Source organism: Acartia tonsa, chromosome 11, assembly GCF_053477335.1.
Source record: "Acartia tonsa isolate MP-2025a chromosome 11, ASM5347733v1, whole genome shotgun sequence".
Lineage (NCBI taxonomy): Eukaryota > Metazoa > Arthropoda > Copepoda > Calanoida > Acartiidae > Acartia > Acartia tonsa.
In genome coordinates, this window is record NC_137270.1 from 42586365 (window position 1) to 42602771 (window position 16407).

At 33.9% G+C, this 16407-nt stretch overlaps 4 protein-coding genes across 9 annotated transcripts in view; 3 read left to right on the top strand and 1 right to left on the bottom strand.

Moving 5' to 3' along the window:
* Opa1 (Opa1 mitochondrial dynamin like GTPase) overlaps window positions 1-16407 on the bottom strand; it is a 45488-nt gene that overhangs the window by 23006 nt on the left and 6075 nt on the right. For all 4 annotated transcript variants that reach the window (XM_080177459.1, XM_080177458.1, XM_080177456.1 and 1 more), the window contains exons 7-11: window positions 13919-13993; window positions 13531-13622; window positions 7894-7980; window positions 7584-7699; window positions 7042-7186 (exon numbers count right to left, since the gene is read on the bottom strand). In XM_080177459.1, the coding sequence (XP_080033585.1) occupies window positions 7042-7186; window positions 7584-7699; window positions 7894-7980; window positions 13531-13622; window positions 13919-13993 (515 nt within the window). The remainder of the gene's footprint in view (window positions 1-7041; window positions 7187-7583; window positions 7700-7893; window positions 7981-13530; window positions 13623-13918; window positions 13994-16407) is intronic.
* On the top strand, window positions 561-2052 carry LOC145332464 (uncharacterized). 2 transcript variants are annotated; one of them, XM_080177464.1, is made up of 3 exons: window positions 561-699; window positions 1103-1738; window positions 1917-2052. In XM_080177464.1, the coding sequence occupies exons 2-3, from the start codon at window positions 1159-1161 to the stop codon at window positions 1922-1924; spliced, it is 588 nt and encodes a 195-aa protein (XP_080033590.1). In that variant the 5' UTR covers window positions 561-699; window positions 1103-1158; the 3' UTR covers window positions 1925-2052. The 2 variants fall into 2 exon arrangements, with proteins under 2 accessions (XP_080033590.1, XP_080033589.1); XM_080177463.1 differs by having other exon boundaries at window positions 604-1738.
* On the top strand, window positions 2053-4769 carry LOC145332465 (uncharacterized). Of its 2 annotated transcripts, XM_080177465.1 has the most exons (4): window positions 2053-3198; window positions 3585-3673; window positions 4442-4493; window positions 4652-4767. In XM_080177465.1, the coding sequence occupies exons 1-3, from the start codon at window positions 2458-2460 to the stop codon at window positions 4479-4481; spliced, it is 870 nt and encodes a 289-aa protein (XP_080033591.1). In that variant the 5' UTR covers window positions 2053-2457; the 3' UTR covers window positions 4482-4493; window positions 4652-4767. The 2 variants fall into 2 exon arrangements, with proteins under 2 accessions (XP_080033591.1, XP_080033592.1); XM_080177466.1 differs by lacking the exon at window positions 4442-4493 and having other exon boundaries at window positions 4652-4769.
* On the top strand, window positions 4706-6587 carry LOC145332393 (uncharacterized). Its single transcript, XM_080177391.1, has 3 exons — window positions 4706-4774; window positions 4962-6345; window positions 6441-6587. The coding sequence occupies exons 2-3, from the start codon at window positions 4990-4992 to the stop codon at window positions 6585-6587; spliced, it is 1503 nt and encodes a 500-aa protein (XP_080033517.1). The 5' UTR covers window positions 4706-4774; window positions 4962-4989.

Genomic DNA, 16407 nt, shown 5'->3' on the forward strand with positions numbered 1-16407 from the left:
ATTAAAAATCAATGTTAACTACTATGCTTTTAATATTATTATGAATTTGTATAACGTTTTCCTTGTAGCATTAATTTTGAAATAAGTCATTAAAACTATAAATTAGAAGCCAAAAAGGTATTATTTAAATTCGATACAAATATAAAAAAAGCAATAGTATATTCGTACTATTTCAATGGACGATAAATGATCTAAATCCCTGATGATAATAAACAAAATTAACACTCCTGTATTGTAGATTGGTTTAGAACTATAATTAATAAAAATACCCAAAGTTTTTGAGCCAACGTATTAGATAACATCATCATGCTTAGTCTTTCAAAACTTTGGTTACCAGTGTAAATTCCAATCTAATGTTCCATCTCACCCTCAATATTATCAAAGAGTTTTATCAGCGCACACATGGTTTAATGTGTTTTTATCTTTTTAGACTGATGACAAATCTCAAGTTGAAGAGAAGCTACAAATTTTATCATTTCATATTATGCCTATGCCTAAAGTTATAAATAGTCAACAGCAGCTAAAAAGTCATGTCTCTTTCCAGACTGTAAAATGGTCCGGGCTTAGTGCCTCTTAGTTATCACCTGGTTTCACAGTTATCCTGAAAAGTAGGCGGGCCAGGCTGACCGCCAAGCCTGGCGACGAGCCCGCCTAAAACCCGTGGAGGCTGGACACAGACAACATCTCTACCCAGACCAGGTGAGAGCTAATCTTATTTCCGTGGTGACAGCTCTTTCCTACACCCTTTCCAAGATGACTGCTAAAGTACCCTACCCCCGTCAGTTAACAAGCAATGAAACTTTGGACACTTTAACCCACTGGAAAAGTCATGTTCGAAATTACTTTAGAAGAGATGACAACATGAAAGTTTTTTTTGCAAGAGCGGCAAAATGGGACTGTTCAAAAAATAATTATGGATTTCAAGGGGAGGATGCAGCTGATAAAGCTGATAGTCTTGAAAGTCTTTTAGACACTATAGCTGGTTTTATGCCAGGTCCTTATCTTACGGCCCAAATAACGAAACACACCAAGGGTATTGAGGATGTTTTCAAATTAATCTGGAAGCATTATGATGTTGATCCTACACCTTCTACTTTTTTAGATTTTGATTCACTTAGCTTAGATAAAGAAGAGCGCTACATAGATTTGTTCTACCGGATGCTGTACCATACTGAACAACATTTGGTTACTGCTGGAACTGAAGTTGAAGGTGAAAAAGTTAATACTACAGAGCAGGTGACACATTCTCATAAAAACTTAGTGGCCCTTAACTGGCTTCAAAAAATCAACCCCAATTTAGTTGGCATTGTAAGGCTGGAGAAATCTAAAGATTTAAAAAATGGTCAACAGCTACATTCCCTTGTCCATGATATATCTAAAAACATTGATGATTGGCTCGTGAGACATGGAAAAACTAAGGATGGTGATAATGTAGTCAGAAATGTCAGATGGGATTCATCCCAAAGAGGCACTAGCCGCGGCCGTGGCTCGTTTAGAGGCAGATTCAGAGGATCTTACAATAGTAGACCTGGGTCAAATATGTTCTGTCCTGGGTGTAATTATTTGTCCAAAGAATTACATTTAAATGTCGATTTTGCTCACTTCCCTGCCCAGTGTCCAAGAAAAAGATCGGTCCTTAGGTTGTTAAAATTGGAAGAAGCCAACCTGGATGGAGAGGATAATCTGGACCAACCTGTGGAACAAGAACAGGATGATGATCAGGACACTTCTCCAGAAGGTAAAGATCTTTTTTCACAAAATGATAATGCAAATGTAAGAAAAATATGGAAAGCTAAATCTCCAGAATTAGATGCATTTATTTTTGACACTAAAGTGAAAGCAATTATCGATGAAGGCAGCGAAATTTCAGCAATTAGTTCAGAATTACAATCAAAATTAAAATTACCTTTGTCTAGAACAGTAGAGTTGGCCAGGACAGCAGATCTGCAAAATTTAACAACAAGGGGAGAGACATCAGATGCCATTCAACTTAAGGTTCCTACTCTTCAAGGATTTACTCTATGGAGCCTCGGACAATGTCTAGTAATTGATAATTTAGGGTGTGATGTTTTAGTTGGTGAGCCTGCCAAAGTATTTAATAATATATGTACTAACCCCTCCCTCAAACAAGCAACATGTATTGATCAAAACAAAAATGTCAAAGTTGTTCCTTATTCAAAAAATGAATGTAATGTTTTCAAAGTTAATATTGAAAAAAAATCAACTGTTTACCCCAATGAAGTTTTCCATCTTGATGTACCTGAGCAATTTAAAAATTGTAAAGAACTTGTTGTTGAATCAGTTGAAAAATCAATCTGTCCCGAACCAACAATTGTAAATGTAAAAAATGGCAAAGTTATTCTGAAAAACAATTGTAATTATGCAGTTTCTGTCGATGCCGAAAATCCTCTGTATTTTACAAGTCTCAAAAAGATTTATGATATAAATAGTTCAAGTATGAAACAATTTGAAGCACCATGTTTTCCTGGCAATAATAATTCATTTGATTTAAATCAGGTTAAGCTTGACCCTGATAATATTTTATCTGATGATTGGAAAAACATTTTTATCGATATTTTATCAAATTTTACAGACATTTTGACAGATAAACCAGGAAGATACAATGGCTATTATGGACAGGTGCCCTGCTCCCTCACCATAACAGGTATGTTACCACCTTCTGTAAAGCCACGTCTACCAAACTACCCTGATGAAAAACTAAAAATTATGGCTAATTTAATGGACAAAATGGAGAAATGGGGAGTATTGGTCAAACCTGAAACTATTGGTGTTATTCCTACTCATGTACATCCGTGTATTTTAGTCCCTAAAGAAAATGGTTCTTTTAGACTAGTAACTGATTTTAGAAGTATTCAGTCAAATATTTTACAAATACCCACAATTATGCCTACAGTGGCAGATGCTATGAAAGACCTTGCCTTGTCAAATTTTCACATTGAACTTGATTTTAGTAATTATTACTGGCAGAATGCGATACCAAGAGAGGATAGTGAGAAGCTTGCAGTTGTACATCCTTATGGCGGCCTCCGTGTTTACACGGTTCTACCGCAAGGCCTGAGGAATAGTGCAGAATGGGGCAGTGAAATTTTAGCCAGAATTTACGGAGATTTGGTAAAAAATAAAATCTGTACCAGGATAGCAGATCAATTATATGTTTTAGGAGACACTCTGACGGAGGTAACTGAAAATTTTAAGGAGGTCTTACAAAGAGCACAGCTAGCAGGTTTAACATTTAAACCAGAGAAAATTGTTATTTGTCCAAAATCTACAGTTATTTTGGGTTGGAAGAAAATAAATCATGAATGGTTTCCCACAAATCATGTTTTATCCCCCCTTGCTCAAGCAGAACCCCCCTCAACAATAAAAAAATTGCGGGGATGGATTGGTGCCTATAGGCAAATAGCAAAAACAATCCCAAACCATTCAAGTGCCATACAAGTTTTTGAAAAGATGACTGGTGGTAAAAATTCGCGGGATAGGATAAATTGGTCCCCAGAACTTTTAGTTCAATTTGACAAAGCAAAAGATTCTGTAAAAACCGCTAAACCTATTTCTTTTCCTAGGCCATCAGATTCCCTACAAATCTATTCAGACTGGTCACAGGATGCAGATGCTGTTGGTGGTCGCCTTCTTATCATCAGAAAAGAAAAAGGTGAGCAAGTTACTTTGAATGGGGGCGAATTTTCATGCAGGCTTAAAGGGGCACAATCAAAATGGACTCCATGTGAGAAAGAATGTTTGGCCATTAAATTGTTAGTACAACATTTTCAACCCTTTATCCGTGAAAATAATAATATTACCACAATTTTCACGGACAACATAGTCACAGTACATGCATGGGCTGCCATCCAAAATGGTAAAATTTCGACGTCATCAAGGGTTGCCTCATTTGTCTCTACATTGTGTGAAAATAAGGTAAATATTGTTCACATTCCTGGAAACCAAACAATTTTAGCGGATTACAATTCTCGCCACCCTTCTATGTGTAATGAAACAAAATGTCAAATATGTAATTTCATAAATCAAGAAATAGATGATCATGATGTAATTATCAGAAATGTAACACAATTAGAATCCGCCCCCTTAGCTCAAAGAAAAGCATGGCTTGATTTGCAAAAAAAAGATCCCACCCATGTTTCTTTATTCAAACTTATTCAAAATGGACAGGCCCCTGAAAAAAAATCTGGCAACAAATCGGTTAAATTATTACATAATTTATACAAAAGAGGTGTTTTAAATATTGCTAAAGATGGATTGATTCAAGTAAAACACCCGGATCTCGTTCATAACATTGAATATAATGCAATTTCTGTACCAGAAACCTATATCTCCCCTTTGGTTCAATCTTTACATATGAAACTCAATCATCCTTCTGCTTATCAATTGAACAAAATTATGTCTAGACAATATTATTGTTCAGGTTTGGCAACTGTGATTCAGCAAATATCAACATCTTGTAATACATGCATCAGGTTAAAAACATTGCCGAAAGAAATTCGTAATCACGCAACCTCTCCATCGGAAACTTTTGGTAAACATTTTTCCGCGGATGTCTTGATAGAAAAAGGACAGAAGATTTTGCTTTGTAGAGAAAAGTTGTCACAATATACCTTAACTAAGATTATTTTAGATGAAACTGCTGACACATTAGAAACGGCGCTGGTATCTCTGATTGCTGATTTGGTGCCGGAGGATGGAACAATTGTCCAGGTAGATGCTGCGACCGGATTTCAAGCTTTAGAAAATGGAAAAGGTAAATTTCTTTCCAAATTCAAAATTGAGTTAGATATTGGCCGGGTAACTAACAAACAAAAAAATCCAATTGCTGAAAATGCAATCAAAGAATTTCGCAAAGAATGGTTAAGGTTAAAGCCAAATGGGGATTCTCTTACGGAAATTGATTTAGTAACAATCACATCTATAATTAATAATAGAATTAGGTCCAGTGGCTTAGCTCCCAAAGAAATTATGCTGAAACGTTCAAAACTTAATCATGAGTCAATTACTGTCAATGATAGCTCTGAAAGTCAAATGCAATTTGAAAGGAGAAAAAAGCATAATGATTATACAAAGTTGAAAGATTCGTTAACTTTAAACAAGCCTGCTACACCGGAGGTCAAAGTTGGGGATCTTGTCTATATAAAAAAAGATTTGTCAAAATCGAGAGGAAGGGAGGAATACATAGTCACAAAAATCTTTGTCAAAAATGATGAAATATTTCTGCTAATCAGAAAAACTGAAAAGCAATTCAGAAACAAAGATTATCTTGTCAAATTATCAGAAATCATTTTAGCCCCTTCTGTAAATATCAAAGAAAGTGATAATTGTAGTGAAAATGAAGAAGAAGGTTTTCAAGGTTTCCAGGAAAATATTACTTTAAATGCCAGAAACAAGTTACAAGAAATAACAAATAACATCAAAGATTCTTTGCCAACAGAAAAAGCTAGAGGTAGGCCTCGTATTTCTTATCCAGATTATATTAATCAACTTTCACAAGATGTCGTTGTTGATGAAGAGGATGAACAACTTTGTGGTTTTGATCATGAAGAAGTTACTGAAAGCAAACACAGGAGAGAAAAACTTCAAACTATAATTCATGAAATGGAGGATTATTTGTCCTCTGATGATGATATTGATGACTTCCAGGGCTTTACACAAACAGATTTAAGTGCTGCTAAGAATAAACTTACAAACCTAAAAAAAAGTATAAAAAAAGAATCAAACTTAAGATCTGTTAAAAACAAAACAAAGATTTCTGTTGAAAAATATCCGTGGAACCAAGAAGAATGGAGACAAATATTGGAAGAGGAAGATGAATTTGATGTTGACATAAAATTAGAAATATCAGATTTGTCGACAAATTTGTTAAAACAGCTGCCAAACTATGATGCAATGAATCTATCAATAGATGATTATTTCAAAGAAAATGCGGATTCCCTAACATTTGATGATACAGAATTTTTGTCGTTCAATGAAACAGGTGCTATATCAAAAACAACATTCAGAAGCAAGTCAGAAACAGATCCAAACCTGTTAGAAAAAATTCCTGTTGTTGAAGAAAGTGATTCTGACATAGAATTCAATGAAAACCTGGAACAAACAATGATCACTTCATCCCCAATAAAATGGAGTCCACAAAAAATAAAATGTGACAAAGTTCAAAATCTTGACAAGGTTTTGGAAAGTTTAAATAAAAATAGTCCAGCACTACAGAAACCAGAGGAGGGCAGAGTTTATGATATGGATGAGATATTAAGTGATATTGAAAATCATTGTGAAATACGTGTTTCTTCACGCAGGACCAGGAGACATGACTATAAACAGGCAAATTCTAAAGGCTTTAGTTTTATGTGAAAAAAAGGACAGAGGAGAAAGGAGAAACCACGCACACATGGTTTAATGTGTTTTTATCTTTTTAGACTGATGACAAATCTCAAGTTGAAGAGAAGCTACAAATTTTATCATTTCATATTATGCCTATGCCTAAAGTTATAAATAGTCAACAGCAGCTAAAAAGTCATGTCTCTTTCCAGACTGTAAAATGGTCCGGGCTTAGTGCCTCTTAGTTATCACCTGGTTTCACAGTTATCCTGAAAAGTAGGCGGGCCAGGCTGACCGCCAAGCCTGGCGACGAGCCCGCCTAAAACCCGTGGAGGCTGGACACAGACAACATCTCTACCCAGACCAGGTGAGAGCTAATCTTATTTCCGCAGTGAGAGAGGGGACACTATTACTATTATTATTAATTATGATTTATTTTTGATTATTACACTAGTCCCCAAGGTTTTATAATAACGTTTTCTTATTAGTTGGCCTAACATCTTTGGGGACATTAGTGAATTTTGATTGGTTAGTTAATTAAGTTGAGTGTTCATACCGTACGTTTCAACAACTAATTTTAACCTACAGAAAAGGTAATTTTGAGTATAATCATTGGGGATGTATTGTACAGTTGTACATCAATTTATCGGTCATTGTCTTAACCCTTTAGATCCCCGGAGTTTTATATTTTTAAATCACCTGTTCCGCTTTCTTTTTCTCCTGTGCAATTTTCTCATCCTTTTCTAGTAGTTGTTTCTCTTTTTCTTGTATAAGAGCCGCACTTTCCTCTATCTCCTTGGTTTTCTCATCAAGCAACTTGGTGTCAGGGTTGGTATTGGTTAAACTAAACAAACATAAGGTGATAAACGATGCTTTCCCTTTAGCCGTATTTTATACCACCAAACCCCAATCTCAGACGTCCAAATGGGTGGGGTAAAGGAGTGTTTAGACCTCAAACTTTGAAACCCAACATTTTCCTCTTCTAAAAACATTTAAAAAATACATTACCCTCCTCAAACTTTTTAAACCCCTCATTTTAACTTTTGATAGAGATTAATCTCATATCTTGCCCCAGTGGGCTAATATAATAATTTACTATACTTCACTTAACTATAGAGAACATAAAAATACGTTTTTTCTTGATAAAATATTTCTTTATTAGAATTCTTTTTTAAAACTTGTTTTTTTTTATTGCTACACTCTTATAAATTCAGCTTTCCATATTGTTATGATAACCGTACCTGAATGCAGTTACTACAGGAACTTCTGGAATGGATAACTTTGGCCTTTCAGGTAAACTATTCTTCAATCTGTTATATTCTGCTGTTAAACTATTCAATGTTGTAAAGGTCTCCTTCTAAAACAAATAAGGGCTTAGATCAACAAAATGAATATTTGACAATAATTGACATACGGACTTTCTAAATTACATAAATTTCTTTTACCCCCCCCCCCCCAAAAAAAAATTAGCAAGATCCTTCGGTACAGACAGACAAACAAAGATCCTATTACTTTATTTAAAGGATGTGTACTGCTTGAAAGAAAACTTACATTAAGTTCAACTTTTTTAGCATCCTCTTCCGCTTCCTCCTCCTCTACTTTCTTAATAGCAGCGTCCAATCTTTTATCAAACCAGACCTAAATTAAATTTTGTGAGGTTTCGTGATTTCAGGAACAAGAAACCCAATCACATAACCAATCTTTATCTCAAATAACCTCAATTCCCCTAAAACAAAATAGTCAGAAGTCTTATAATACTGACAAAACTTCCATTTCCTCTTTATAAAACATGCAACATATATGATAAATGAGAAGTGATTCGCTAATGTAAGGACAATACCAAGCTATAAAGTTTTCACTTCAAATCCTTACAGTGCGATTAAATTGAGATATTAAATACATGTGTACCATTATGCTACACTTATAGAATAAAACAAATCTAGAGCATTAATTTATTGAAAATAGGTTGTAGTACATTATTTACAGTACACATCCGATCACTGGCCTTAGATTAACATAAACAAGTTTTTAATCTATGGTTTAATTAAAGTTTTACTCTATGATTTTAGTATGAGATTTTATTCTAAGATTGTGCATAAAAAAGTAATGCAATATATCTGAAAGTAAACAGCTTTAATAAAATTAACTTATTATAGAGAATTAATGAAAGAAAATATTAAATTTATCATAAATTTAAGAACATCAAAACATAAATAAATATCAAGTAATATTAACTATTTAATCACATTAATGTTACTTCCTTCACTGCTGTTCAAAAACTGAACCAATTGGATGTGTGTGTGTGTGTGTGTGTGTGTGTGTATTGACAGTACAAAGGGGAGGTAACCCTTGATGATATATCCAGTTTGACCACTAAACACAGCAATAGAGTTAATAGTATAGAGTTCCAACACACACTTAAATAAATCCAATTACCAAACTTTGTTTGATGATAAGTCTTAAAAGCTTCGCGTGACACTCCCCAAGGCAGAAAACATCAAACAAAGTTTACAGTAAATGTAAAGACCAGAACAACAAAAGATTCTCAGGCCTTTTAAAAATCTTGTTTTTTTTTTAGTTTCTATCTAATAATAATCTCAATACAGATATTAGAACTGATACATAAAAATACATTAAATACATATCAAGGATCTATAATATGCCATGATCGGAATAATTCACAATAAAAGCATTAAGGACACAATTAATAAAATATATACAACTTTAAAATCAATCAATTACTCGTGCTAATGTCGCAGGTTTAAAAATTAATCAATCAATTTCTTAAATGAATATTGAATTTGAAAATAAGCTAAAACATTTTACAATATTTTAATAAAAAATATATTAAAATTAATAAAGGTAAATTGAAGTTTAAAAACAATTAAAATATGAGAAAATAACCAGATAAATATTATAATGTTTAAGTTCTCACTATAATGTTTAATATAGAAAATCAGTTGGCCTGAGCAAATCCTCTGTAAGGTCCTCCATAACAAATATTGCTGCCAAATACATCTTTGAATGGACTTCTATATACACCTACTCCAGAGGGAAGGGTATAGATTAACACAGGTTGAAGATTAACATGAGTAAGTCCAATCAAGAGTTTAATCCTGTCTCCACCAATATATGCTGGTAAAATAGTACCATTGGGAATGTCTGTAAACTTTCTGGCTTCCTGATTAATAATTCCTAGATCATGTTTAGGAATGATCTTAGTAATAGAAGAAATACATTGAGCCTTTAATTCATGGAAAGTTCCTGCTCTTGTTGGTCCCAATGCTAAATTAATCTGACCATCAGTTTGAATCTGATTTCCAGAAATAACACTTATCTGTGTAGGTTTATCAGAATTCAATTTAAATTGTAGATCTTCTGCTAATGTTTTGTCAACCAAATTCTTGCAAGACCCAGAATCAAAACATGTTAACACATGATTGCCATGTATGTTGAGCACCTGCATTAAACTAATGCAATCATCACTAGATTCCTTGATAACATCATTCTTCCTAGGCTCTTCTTGAATGCCACTGTGAGTGTTGAAGGCTTTAAGGGCTTCTTGATCATTATATTGACTTGAACTGTCACTGGAAAGAAGAGTTATCTTTATTATTTTAACAGAGGAATCAAACTTAGGCACATAGTTCCTTAAAGCATTGGAAATTTCAGCATATGATGGTTTGAAATGTTTCTCAGTTAAACAAAAGAAGACAGAAAACCACGGTCTATTCTTTTTCTTGGAGAGAGCTTTACAGTCTTTACACTTAATTGCATCTGGAAGTGTTTTGACATTAGAACACTTACTCCATTGACATCTCTCTGAGGACTGTAGACAAAGTGTACAAAATCTGAATTTATACTTTCTCTTACTCTGAATCCGCTCTTTGGGACTTATCTTAAAGAATTCTTCACATTGATCAAGACTGTGATCATGACCAGCAATAATACAAGGAAACCTGTAACTACTGGTAGCTTTGAAAGATTTAGGATCCTTCTGATCATTGTGAACTAGATGAACAGAATTGTTTAATGATCTACTATCCATATCAGCTAAGTTAGTTTTATCCTGCTTCATAACTTTAACTTTACTTGGTAAAATAACAGTAGGATTCATCAACCTAGATTTGTTAAGCATGCATGCATCATACAACTCATAATAATCAGTAATTGTAGAGATCAAAGTGTTATATGCAACCTTCCCTTTGATCTGAATAATATTATCAATATCTCTTATTTGTCTAACATATTCAATCTGTGCTTCTTGAGGAAGGAAGTGCATAATTTGTGAGATAAACTCATTTGAGTAAAGATATTCCTCAGCTTCATGAGTAGGAATATCTGATGAAAACAGTGACTTGTCAATCTTCTGTGTAGCACAATGAAGCTTCCTAAAATATTTCACCTTTTCAGACTCATCTTGATAGATTCCAGGAACACATTCCTTCAGGAGTGGCTTTAAGTAATTATTGGCAATGACCCTTAAGTCACCATACTTCTTTATAAGCACATTCCTCATGGCATTGTAGTCACCTTTTAAACTTATAATTTCCTCTTGAATACTAAGGCTCAGGTACTTCTCATAGAGCAATTCTGCCTTTTCTGAGGAGATTTCATAATCTTTAGACAGAGCTTCAAATCTTCTAAAGAATTCAAAAATATTAACATCTGATTGGCAAGAAAACTTTGGTAATTCTTCAAACAGCTTATCACTATGAGATTTAAAAAGATATCCTTCTTGATGATACAGAGCTCGAATCTTAGCAACATATCTGCTTGCATCATCTATGGCATCTAACACCATTTCAGATAAACACTCATTGAATGTCGGAGAACGTACATAATACTGAAGTGATTTAGATAACTCTCTTTCTTTTTCTTCAATAGCAATTACTTTGTTATTGTAAAGATCCTCTAATACAGATTTGTTCATAGGTTTAGCAACATCAGGACTTAATAGAGATTTCAAACTGTTCATTTGAATCTTTAACAATCTGCCTTGCACATCAGACACATTCAGAACACTATTTATATCATTTGTAGCTTTTGACCTGCTATCTTGAATTTCAGTATTTTGAACCCTTGGCTTTAAGCTGGCAGCAGCCTGATGCAGGCATGATTTATCAGAACATAAACCACAATCATTTGATTGAATAGAAGCACCTCCAGGTTGGACTGTAGCATGTACATCATTAGTTGAATTAGCTTTGTTACTGGAAGGTAATCTGTCAGGATTCATGTTATGAGTAATAGAACTAGATAAAAATTTATCTAAAGTAATTTGAAGTTTATCCATTGAACTATTTATAAGTGATTTAAAAGAAATCAGTTCATTAACCAAAGATTGTTGAGTAAGAAATGCCTGGTCACTTGATGATTTCTTGGAATCATGTGCATTGGACAGCACATTGAACTTTGCCTCTAGGGCATCTAATTGATTTTGTAGTTCAGTCACAGCAAAGGTGCTGACTATTGAATTTGAAGGATCATCCTGTTCTGAGCTTGTTCTACTTCTTGTTCCTGAAGACATTGTGATATGTTTAAGAGTTGACAGGAGATGTATAGCGTATCTGGTAACCTTAGGATTGGTTAGTAGTCCTTCTTGTTAACACATCTGTACTATTCATCAGTAAACATAAAATTAGATGGAGTAAATAGTTTGATAGTTGTAGATTACTAAACTTTATCAGCCAAGTTTCCACAGATAACCAATCAATCATAGATATCAACCTTATGATAAAAAATCAATACTTTCACAGAACATTGGTAAATAGCTACCTAAGATTTAAATAATTAGCCAATAAGCAGGCTTAAATTATTTTATATAGATAATCTAATTGGTGAAGGTTTACTTAAATACAAAATTGGATTTAATATATGATACTTATAGATTCATATGAATGATAATAGTTAGCCCAATGAGCAGGCTAAAACTAATTATCTGATCTTGAAATTGAAAATAATATCATCCAATTTTAAATGTAGTAATTAAATCTTTCAATAGTTAGCCTATAAACAGGCTTAAACTATTACTAAGATCTTGAAGTATGGTAATGCAGCCAAACTGAATCAAATCTGAACACTCATCTTAATCCAGTAACATCCATGGAAGGAAAGGAGGAACAATGAGGTGCAGATTAAACACACTTGGTAAGTTCCAACTCAAACCCTAACCTCAAGAAAGAGGGAGGGGAGGAACACTGCAACAAGGGTCAATACAGAAACATTAAACATTTTATAATATGCACTAAACTTAGGCACTTTAAAATTCATGTACACATGAGCACTGTATGTTTTTTTTTATGCACTGATTCGCTAATGTAAGGACAATACCAAGCTATAAAGTTTTCACTTCAAATCCTTACAGTGCGATTAAATTGAGATATTAAATACATGTGTACCATTATGCTACACTTATAGAATAAAACAAATCTAGAGCATTAATTTATTGAAAATAGGTTGTAGTACATTATTTACAGTACACATCCGATCACTGGCCTTAGATTAACATAAACAAGTTTTTAATCTATGGTTTAATTAAAGTTTTACTCTATGATTTTAGTATGAGATTTTATTCTAAGATTGTGCATAAAAAAGTAATGCAATATATCTGAAAGTAAACAGCTTTAATAAAATTAACTTATTATAGAGAATTAATGAAAGAAAATATTAAATTTATCATAAATTTAAGAACATCAAAACATAAATAAATATCAAGTAATATTAACTATTTAATCACATTAATGTTACTTCCTTCACTGCTGTTCAAAAACTGAACCAATTGGATGTGTGTGTGTGTGTGTGTGTGTGTGTGTATTGACAGTACAAAGGGGAGGTAACCCTTGATGATATATCCAGTTTGACCACTAAACACAGCAATAGAGTTAATAGTATAGAGTTCCAACACACACTTAAATAAATCCAATTACCAAACTTTGTTTGATGATAAGTCTTAAAAGCTTCGCGTGACAAGAAGTTTGAGTGCTGTCATTTCTACAACTAGCAAAAATACATTAAGTGTGTTTTTGTCTTACACTTGAATTTATAATTTAAATTGCTTGTTTGAAAACAAATCTGTGTTTCACGTTTGTCAAATTCACTTGTAAAAAAAAAACAATTTTCTAAAACACAGTATCTGTGTTATTGCTAGTAGTAAAAAATGGCATGTACCCAGCACGGGCAAGTTACCTTAAATTCTGCGTACTTTTCCCAGCCAGCCTCTTTCAACTTCGGGTCCATCTCTAGCTCACCTACTTTGCCTTTTACTGTATCTTTAAAACCTTAACAATGAAATTTTAGATTATTGAAGAATAGCCATTACAAGTCATCAGAGGGGTGGGGGAGGGGGTGTCTAGACAAGATTATCTAAAAATGAACCTAACCTAATAATTCTCATGAATCCGAGCAAATTTTTGACTAAAAGTTTTGAAATAAAAGATAAAGCTGCCTTTCCGTACCATAATGTGTACACTTTATATTATAACCAATAATGCAATTTTTGTGTTAACATAGGTCTAATTAAGAAATTATTCATCTAGACTTTATCTATCTATTGTAGGAAAAAAATACAACTAACCTATTAATCCCTGTCTGAACTTATCAATGTCGACTTCAGGAATCATTTCTTTCAGCCAGTCTGTATCTGGTAAACCTAAACAAGGGGGGGGGAAGTTTTGCCACTTTCGCTTACTCCGTGATTATTGGGCTAGGTATTAAAGTTAGACTATAGGTTATTTGGGATAAAAGTTTACTTTTGGGTAGTAGCTCACGTATTTTTAATCATTTTTTGGATAACCCCACCCCCTAGCCCCCCGGGGCTCAAAAACCCCCTAAAAATGAACCTAACCTTAATTTTCTCAGGAACAATTTGACCAATAGAGATGATTTTTTAAACTTAAGCTTTTATGCGTGTAAACTAACTTCTAGTTTAGAAGTCACCCCCCTGCCGCCAACCCCTAGCCCTCCGGGGCTCCAAAAAAACCCTAAAAATGAACCTAACCTTAATTTTCTCAGGAACCATTTGACCAATAGACATGATTTTTTAAACTTAAGCTTTTATGCTTATAAACTAACTTTTAGTTTAGAAGTCACCCCCCTGCCGCCAACCTCTAGCCCTCCGGGACTCCAAAAAACCCTAAAAATGAACCTAACCTTAATTTTCTCAGGAACCATTTGACCAATAGACATGATTTTTTAAACTTAAGCTTTTATGCTTATAAACTAACTTATAGTTTAGAAGTCACCCCCCTGCCGCAAACCCCTAGCCCTCCGAGGCTCCAAAAAACCCTAAATATGAACCTAACCTTAATTTTCTCAGGAACCATTTGACCAATAGAGATGATTTCTTAAACTTAGGCTTTTATGGTTATAAACTAACTTTAAGTTTAGAAGTCAACCCCCCTTGTGCCAACCCTTAGCCCCCCGGGGCTAAAAAAACCCTAAAAATGAACCTAACCTTAATTAAAATTTCTTATTTGAAGAGTTAGATTTACATTTATTAAACCAAATATGCTTATTTTTGAATGTTATTGACATATTTGCTGACAAAATTAGAATCAGCCTCCAGGTTCAGGTGCTGCAGGCCTCCAGGTCCACTCTGGAGACAGGTAAAATTAAAATTTCTTATTTGAAGAGTTAGAGGTACACTTATTAAACCAAATATGCTTCTTTTGAACGTTATTGACATATTTGCAGAAAAAATTAGAATCAGCCTCCAGGTTCAGGTGCTGCAGGCTTCCAGGTCCACTCTGGAGACAGGTAAAAATTAAAATTTCTTATTTGAAGAGTTAGAGGTACACTTATAAAAACCAAATATGCATCCTTTTGGATGTTATTGACATATCTGCTGAAAAAATGAGAATCGGCCTCCAGGTTCAGGTACTGCAGGCCTCCAGGTCCACTCTGGAGACAGGTAAAAATTAAAATTTCTTATTTGAAGAGTTAGAGGTACACTTATAAAACCAAATATGCTTCTTTTTGGATGTTATTGACATATCTGCTGAAAAAATTAGAATTGGCCTCCAGGTTCAGGTGCAGCAGGCCTCCAGGTCCGGTCTGGAGACAAATTAAAATTTCTTATTTGAAGAGTTAGAGGTACACTTATTAAACCAAATATGCTTCTTTTTGAATGTTATTGACATATTTGCAGAAAAAAAATAGAATTAGCCTCCAGGTTTAGGTGCTGCAGGCCTCCAGGTCCACTCTGGAGACAGGTAAAAATTAAAATTTCTTATTTGAAGAGTTAGAGGTACACTTATAAAAACCAAATATGCATCCTTTTGGATGTTATTGACAAAACTGCTGAAAAATTTAAAATCGGCTCCCAGTTTCAGGTGCTGCAGGCCTCCAGGTCTATTCTGGACAGGTAAAAATTGAAATTTCTTATTTGAAGAGTTAGAGGTCAACTTATAAAACAGAATATGGATCTTTTGGCTGTTATTACTATTTCTGGAGAAAAATATTAAATTGGCTCCAAGTTTAGATATTCACCTGGCCAGCTGCAACCAGCGGTCACCAAGACGCAGGTAAAATTGTCCATATCAAAAAGTATCAATGAATATGATACCTAACATGTCCAAAAAAAAACAGCGAAAATATCTGAAAATACCCCCAAAAAGCCATCTGGAAGCCTGCAGTACATGGAGGCCGATTTTATTTTTTTCTTTAAAAATGGTAATTTTATCCAACAAGATGCTTATTTTCTTGTGAATTGACCTCTAACTCTTAAATTAAGAATTTAAATTTTTTCATGTCTAGAGTTGAACTGGAGGCCTGCAGCACATGAACTTGGAGGCCGATTTAAATTTTATCATCAAGTATGCTATTAACATCAAAAACCAATGCATAGATTGTTTTATAAGTTAACCTCTAACTCGCCAAATAAGAAATTTTTTTTACCTATCCAGTGTCCACCTGGAGGCCTGTAGGACCCGAACCTGGAGGCCGATTTCAATTTTTCCAGCAGATATGTCAATAACATCCAAAAAGAAGCATATTTGGTAAAATAAGTGTACCTCTAACTCTTCAGATAAGAAATTTTAATTTTCACCTGTCGAGAGTGGACCT

Coding starts and splice junctions, on each gene's coding strand:
- LOC145332465 (XM_080177465.1), top strand. CDS start 2,458: ATGAAACAATTTGAAGCACCATGTTTTCCTGGCAATAATAATTCATTT. Junction 3,199..3,584: donor TAGGAGACACTCTGACGGAG/GTAACTGAAAAT, acceptor TTCTTTTCCTAG/GCCATCAGATTCCCTACAAA. Junction 3,674..4,441: donor TATCATCAGAAAAGAAAAAG/GTGAGCAAGTTA, acceptor ATTATTGTTCAG/GTTTGGCAACTGTGATTCAG.
- LOC145332464 (XM_080177463.1), top strand. CDS start 754: ATGACTGCTAAAGTACCCTACCCCCGTCAGTTAACAAGCAATGAAACT.
- LOC145332393 (XM_080177391.1), top strand. CDS start 4,990: ATGCTGAAACGTTCAAAACTTAATCATGAGTCAATTACTGTCAATGAT. Junction 6,346..6,440: donor GGAGACATGACTATAAACAG/GCAAATTCTAAA, acceptor TTATCTTTTTAG/ACTGATGACAAATCTCAAGT.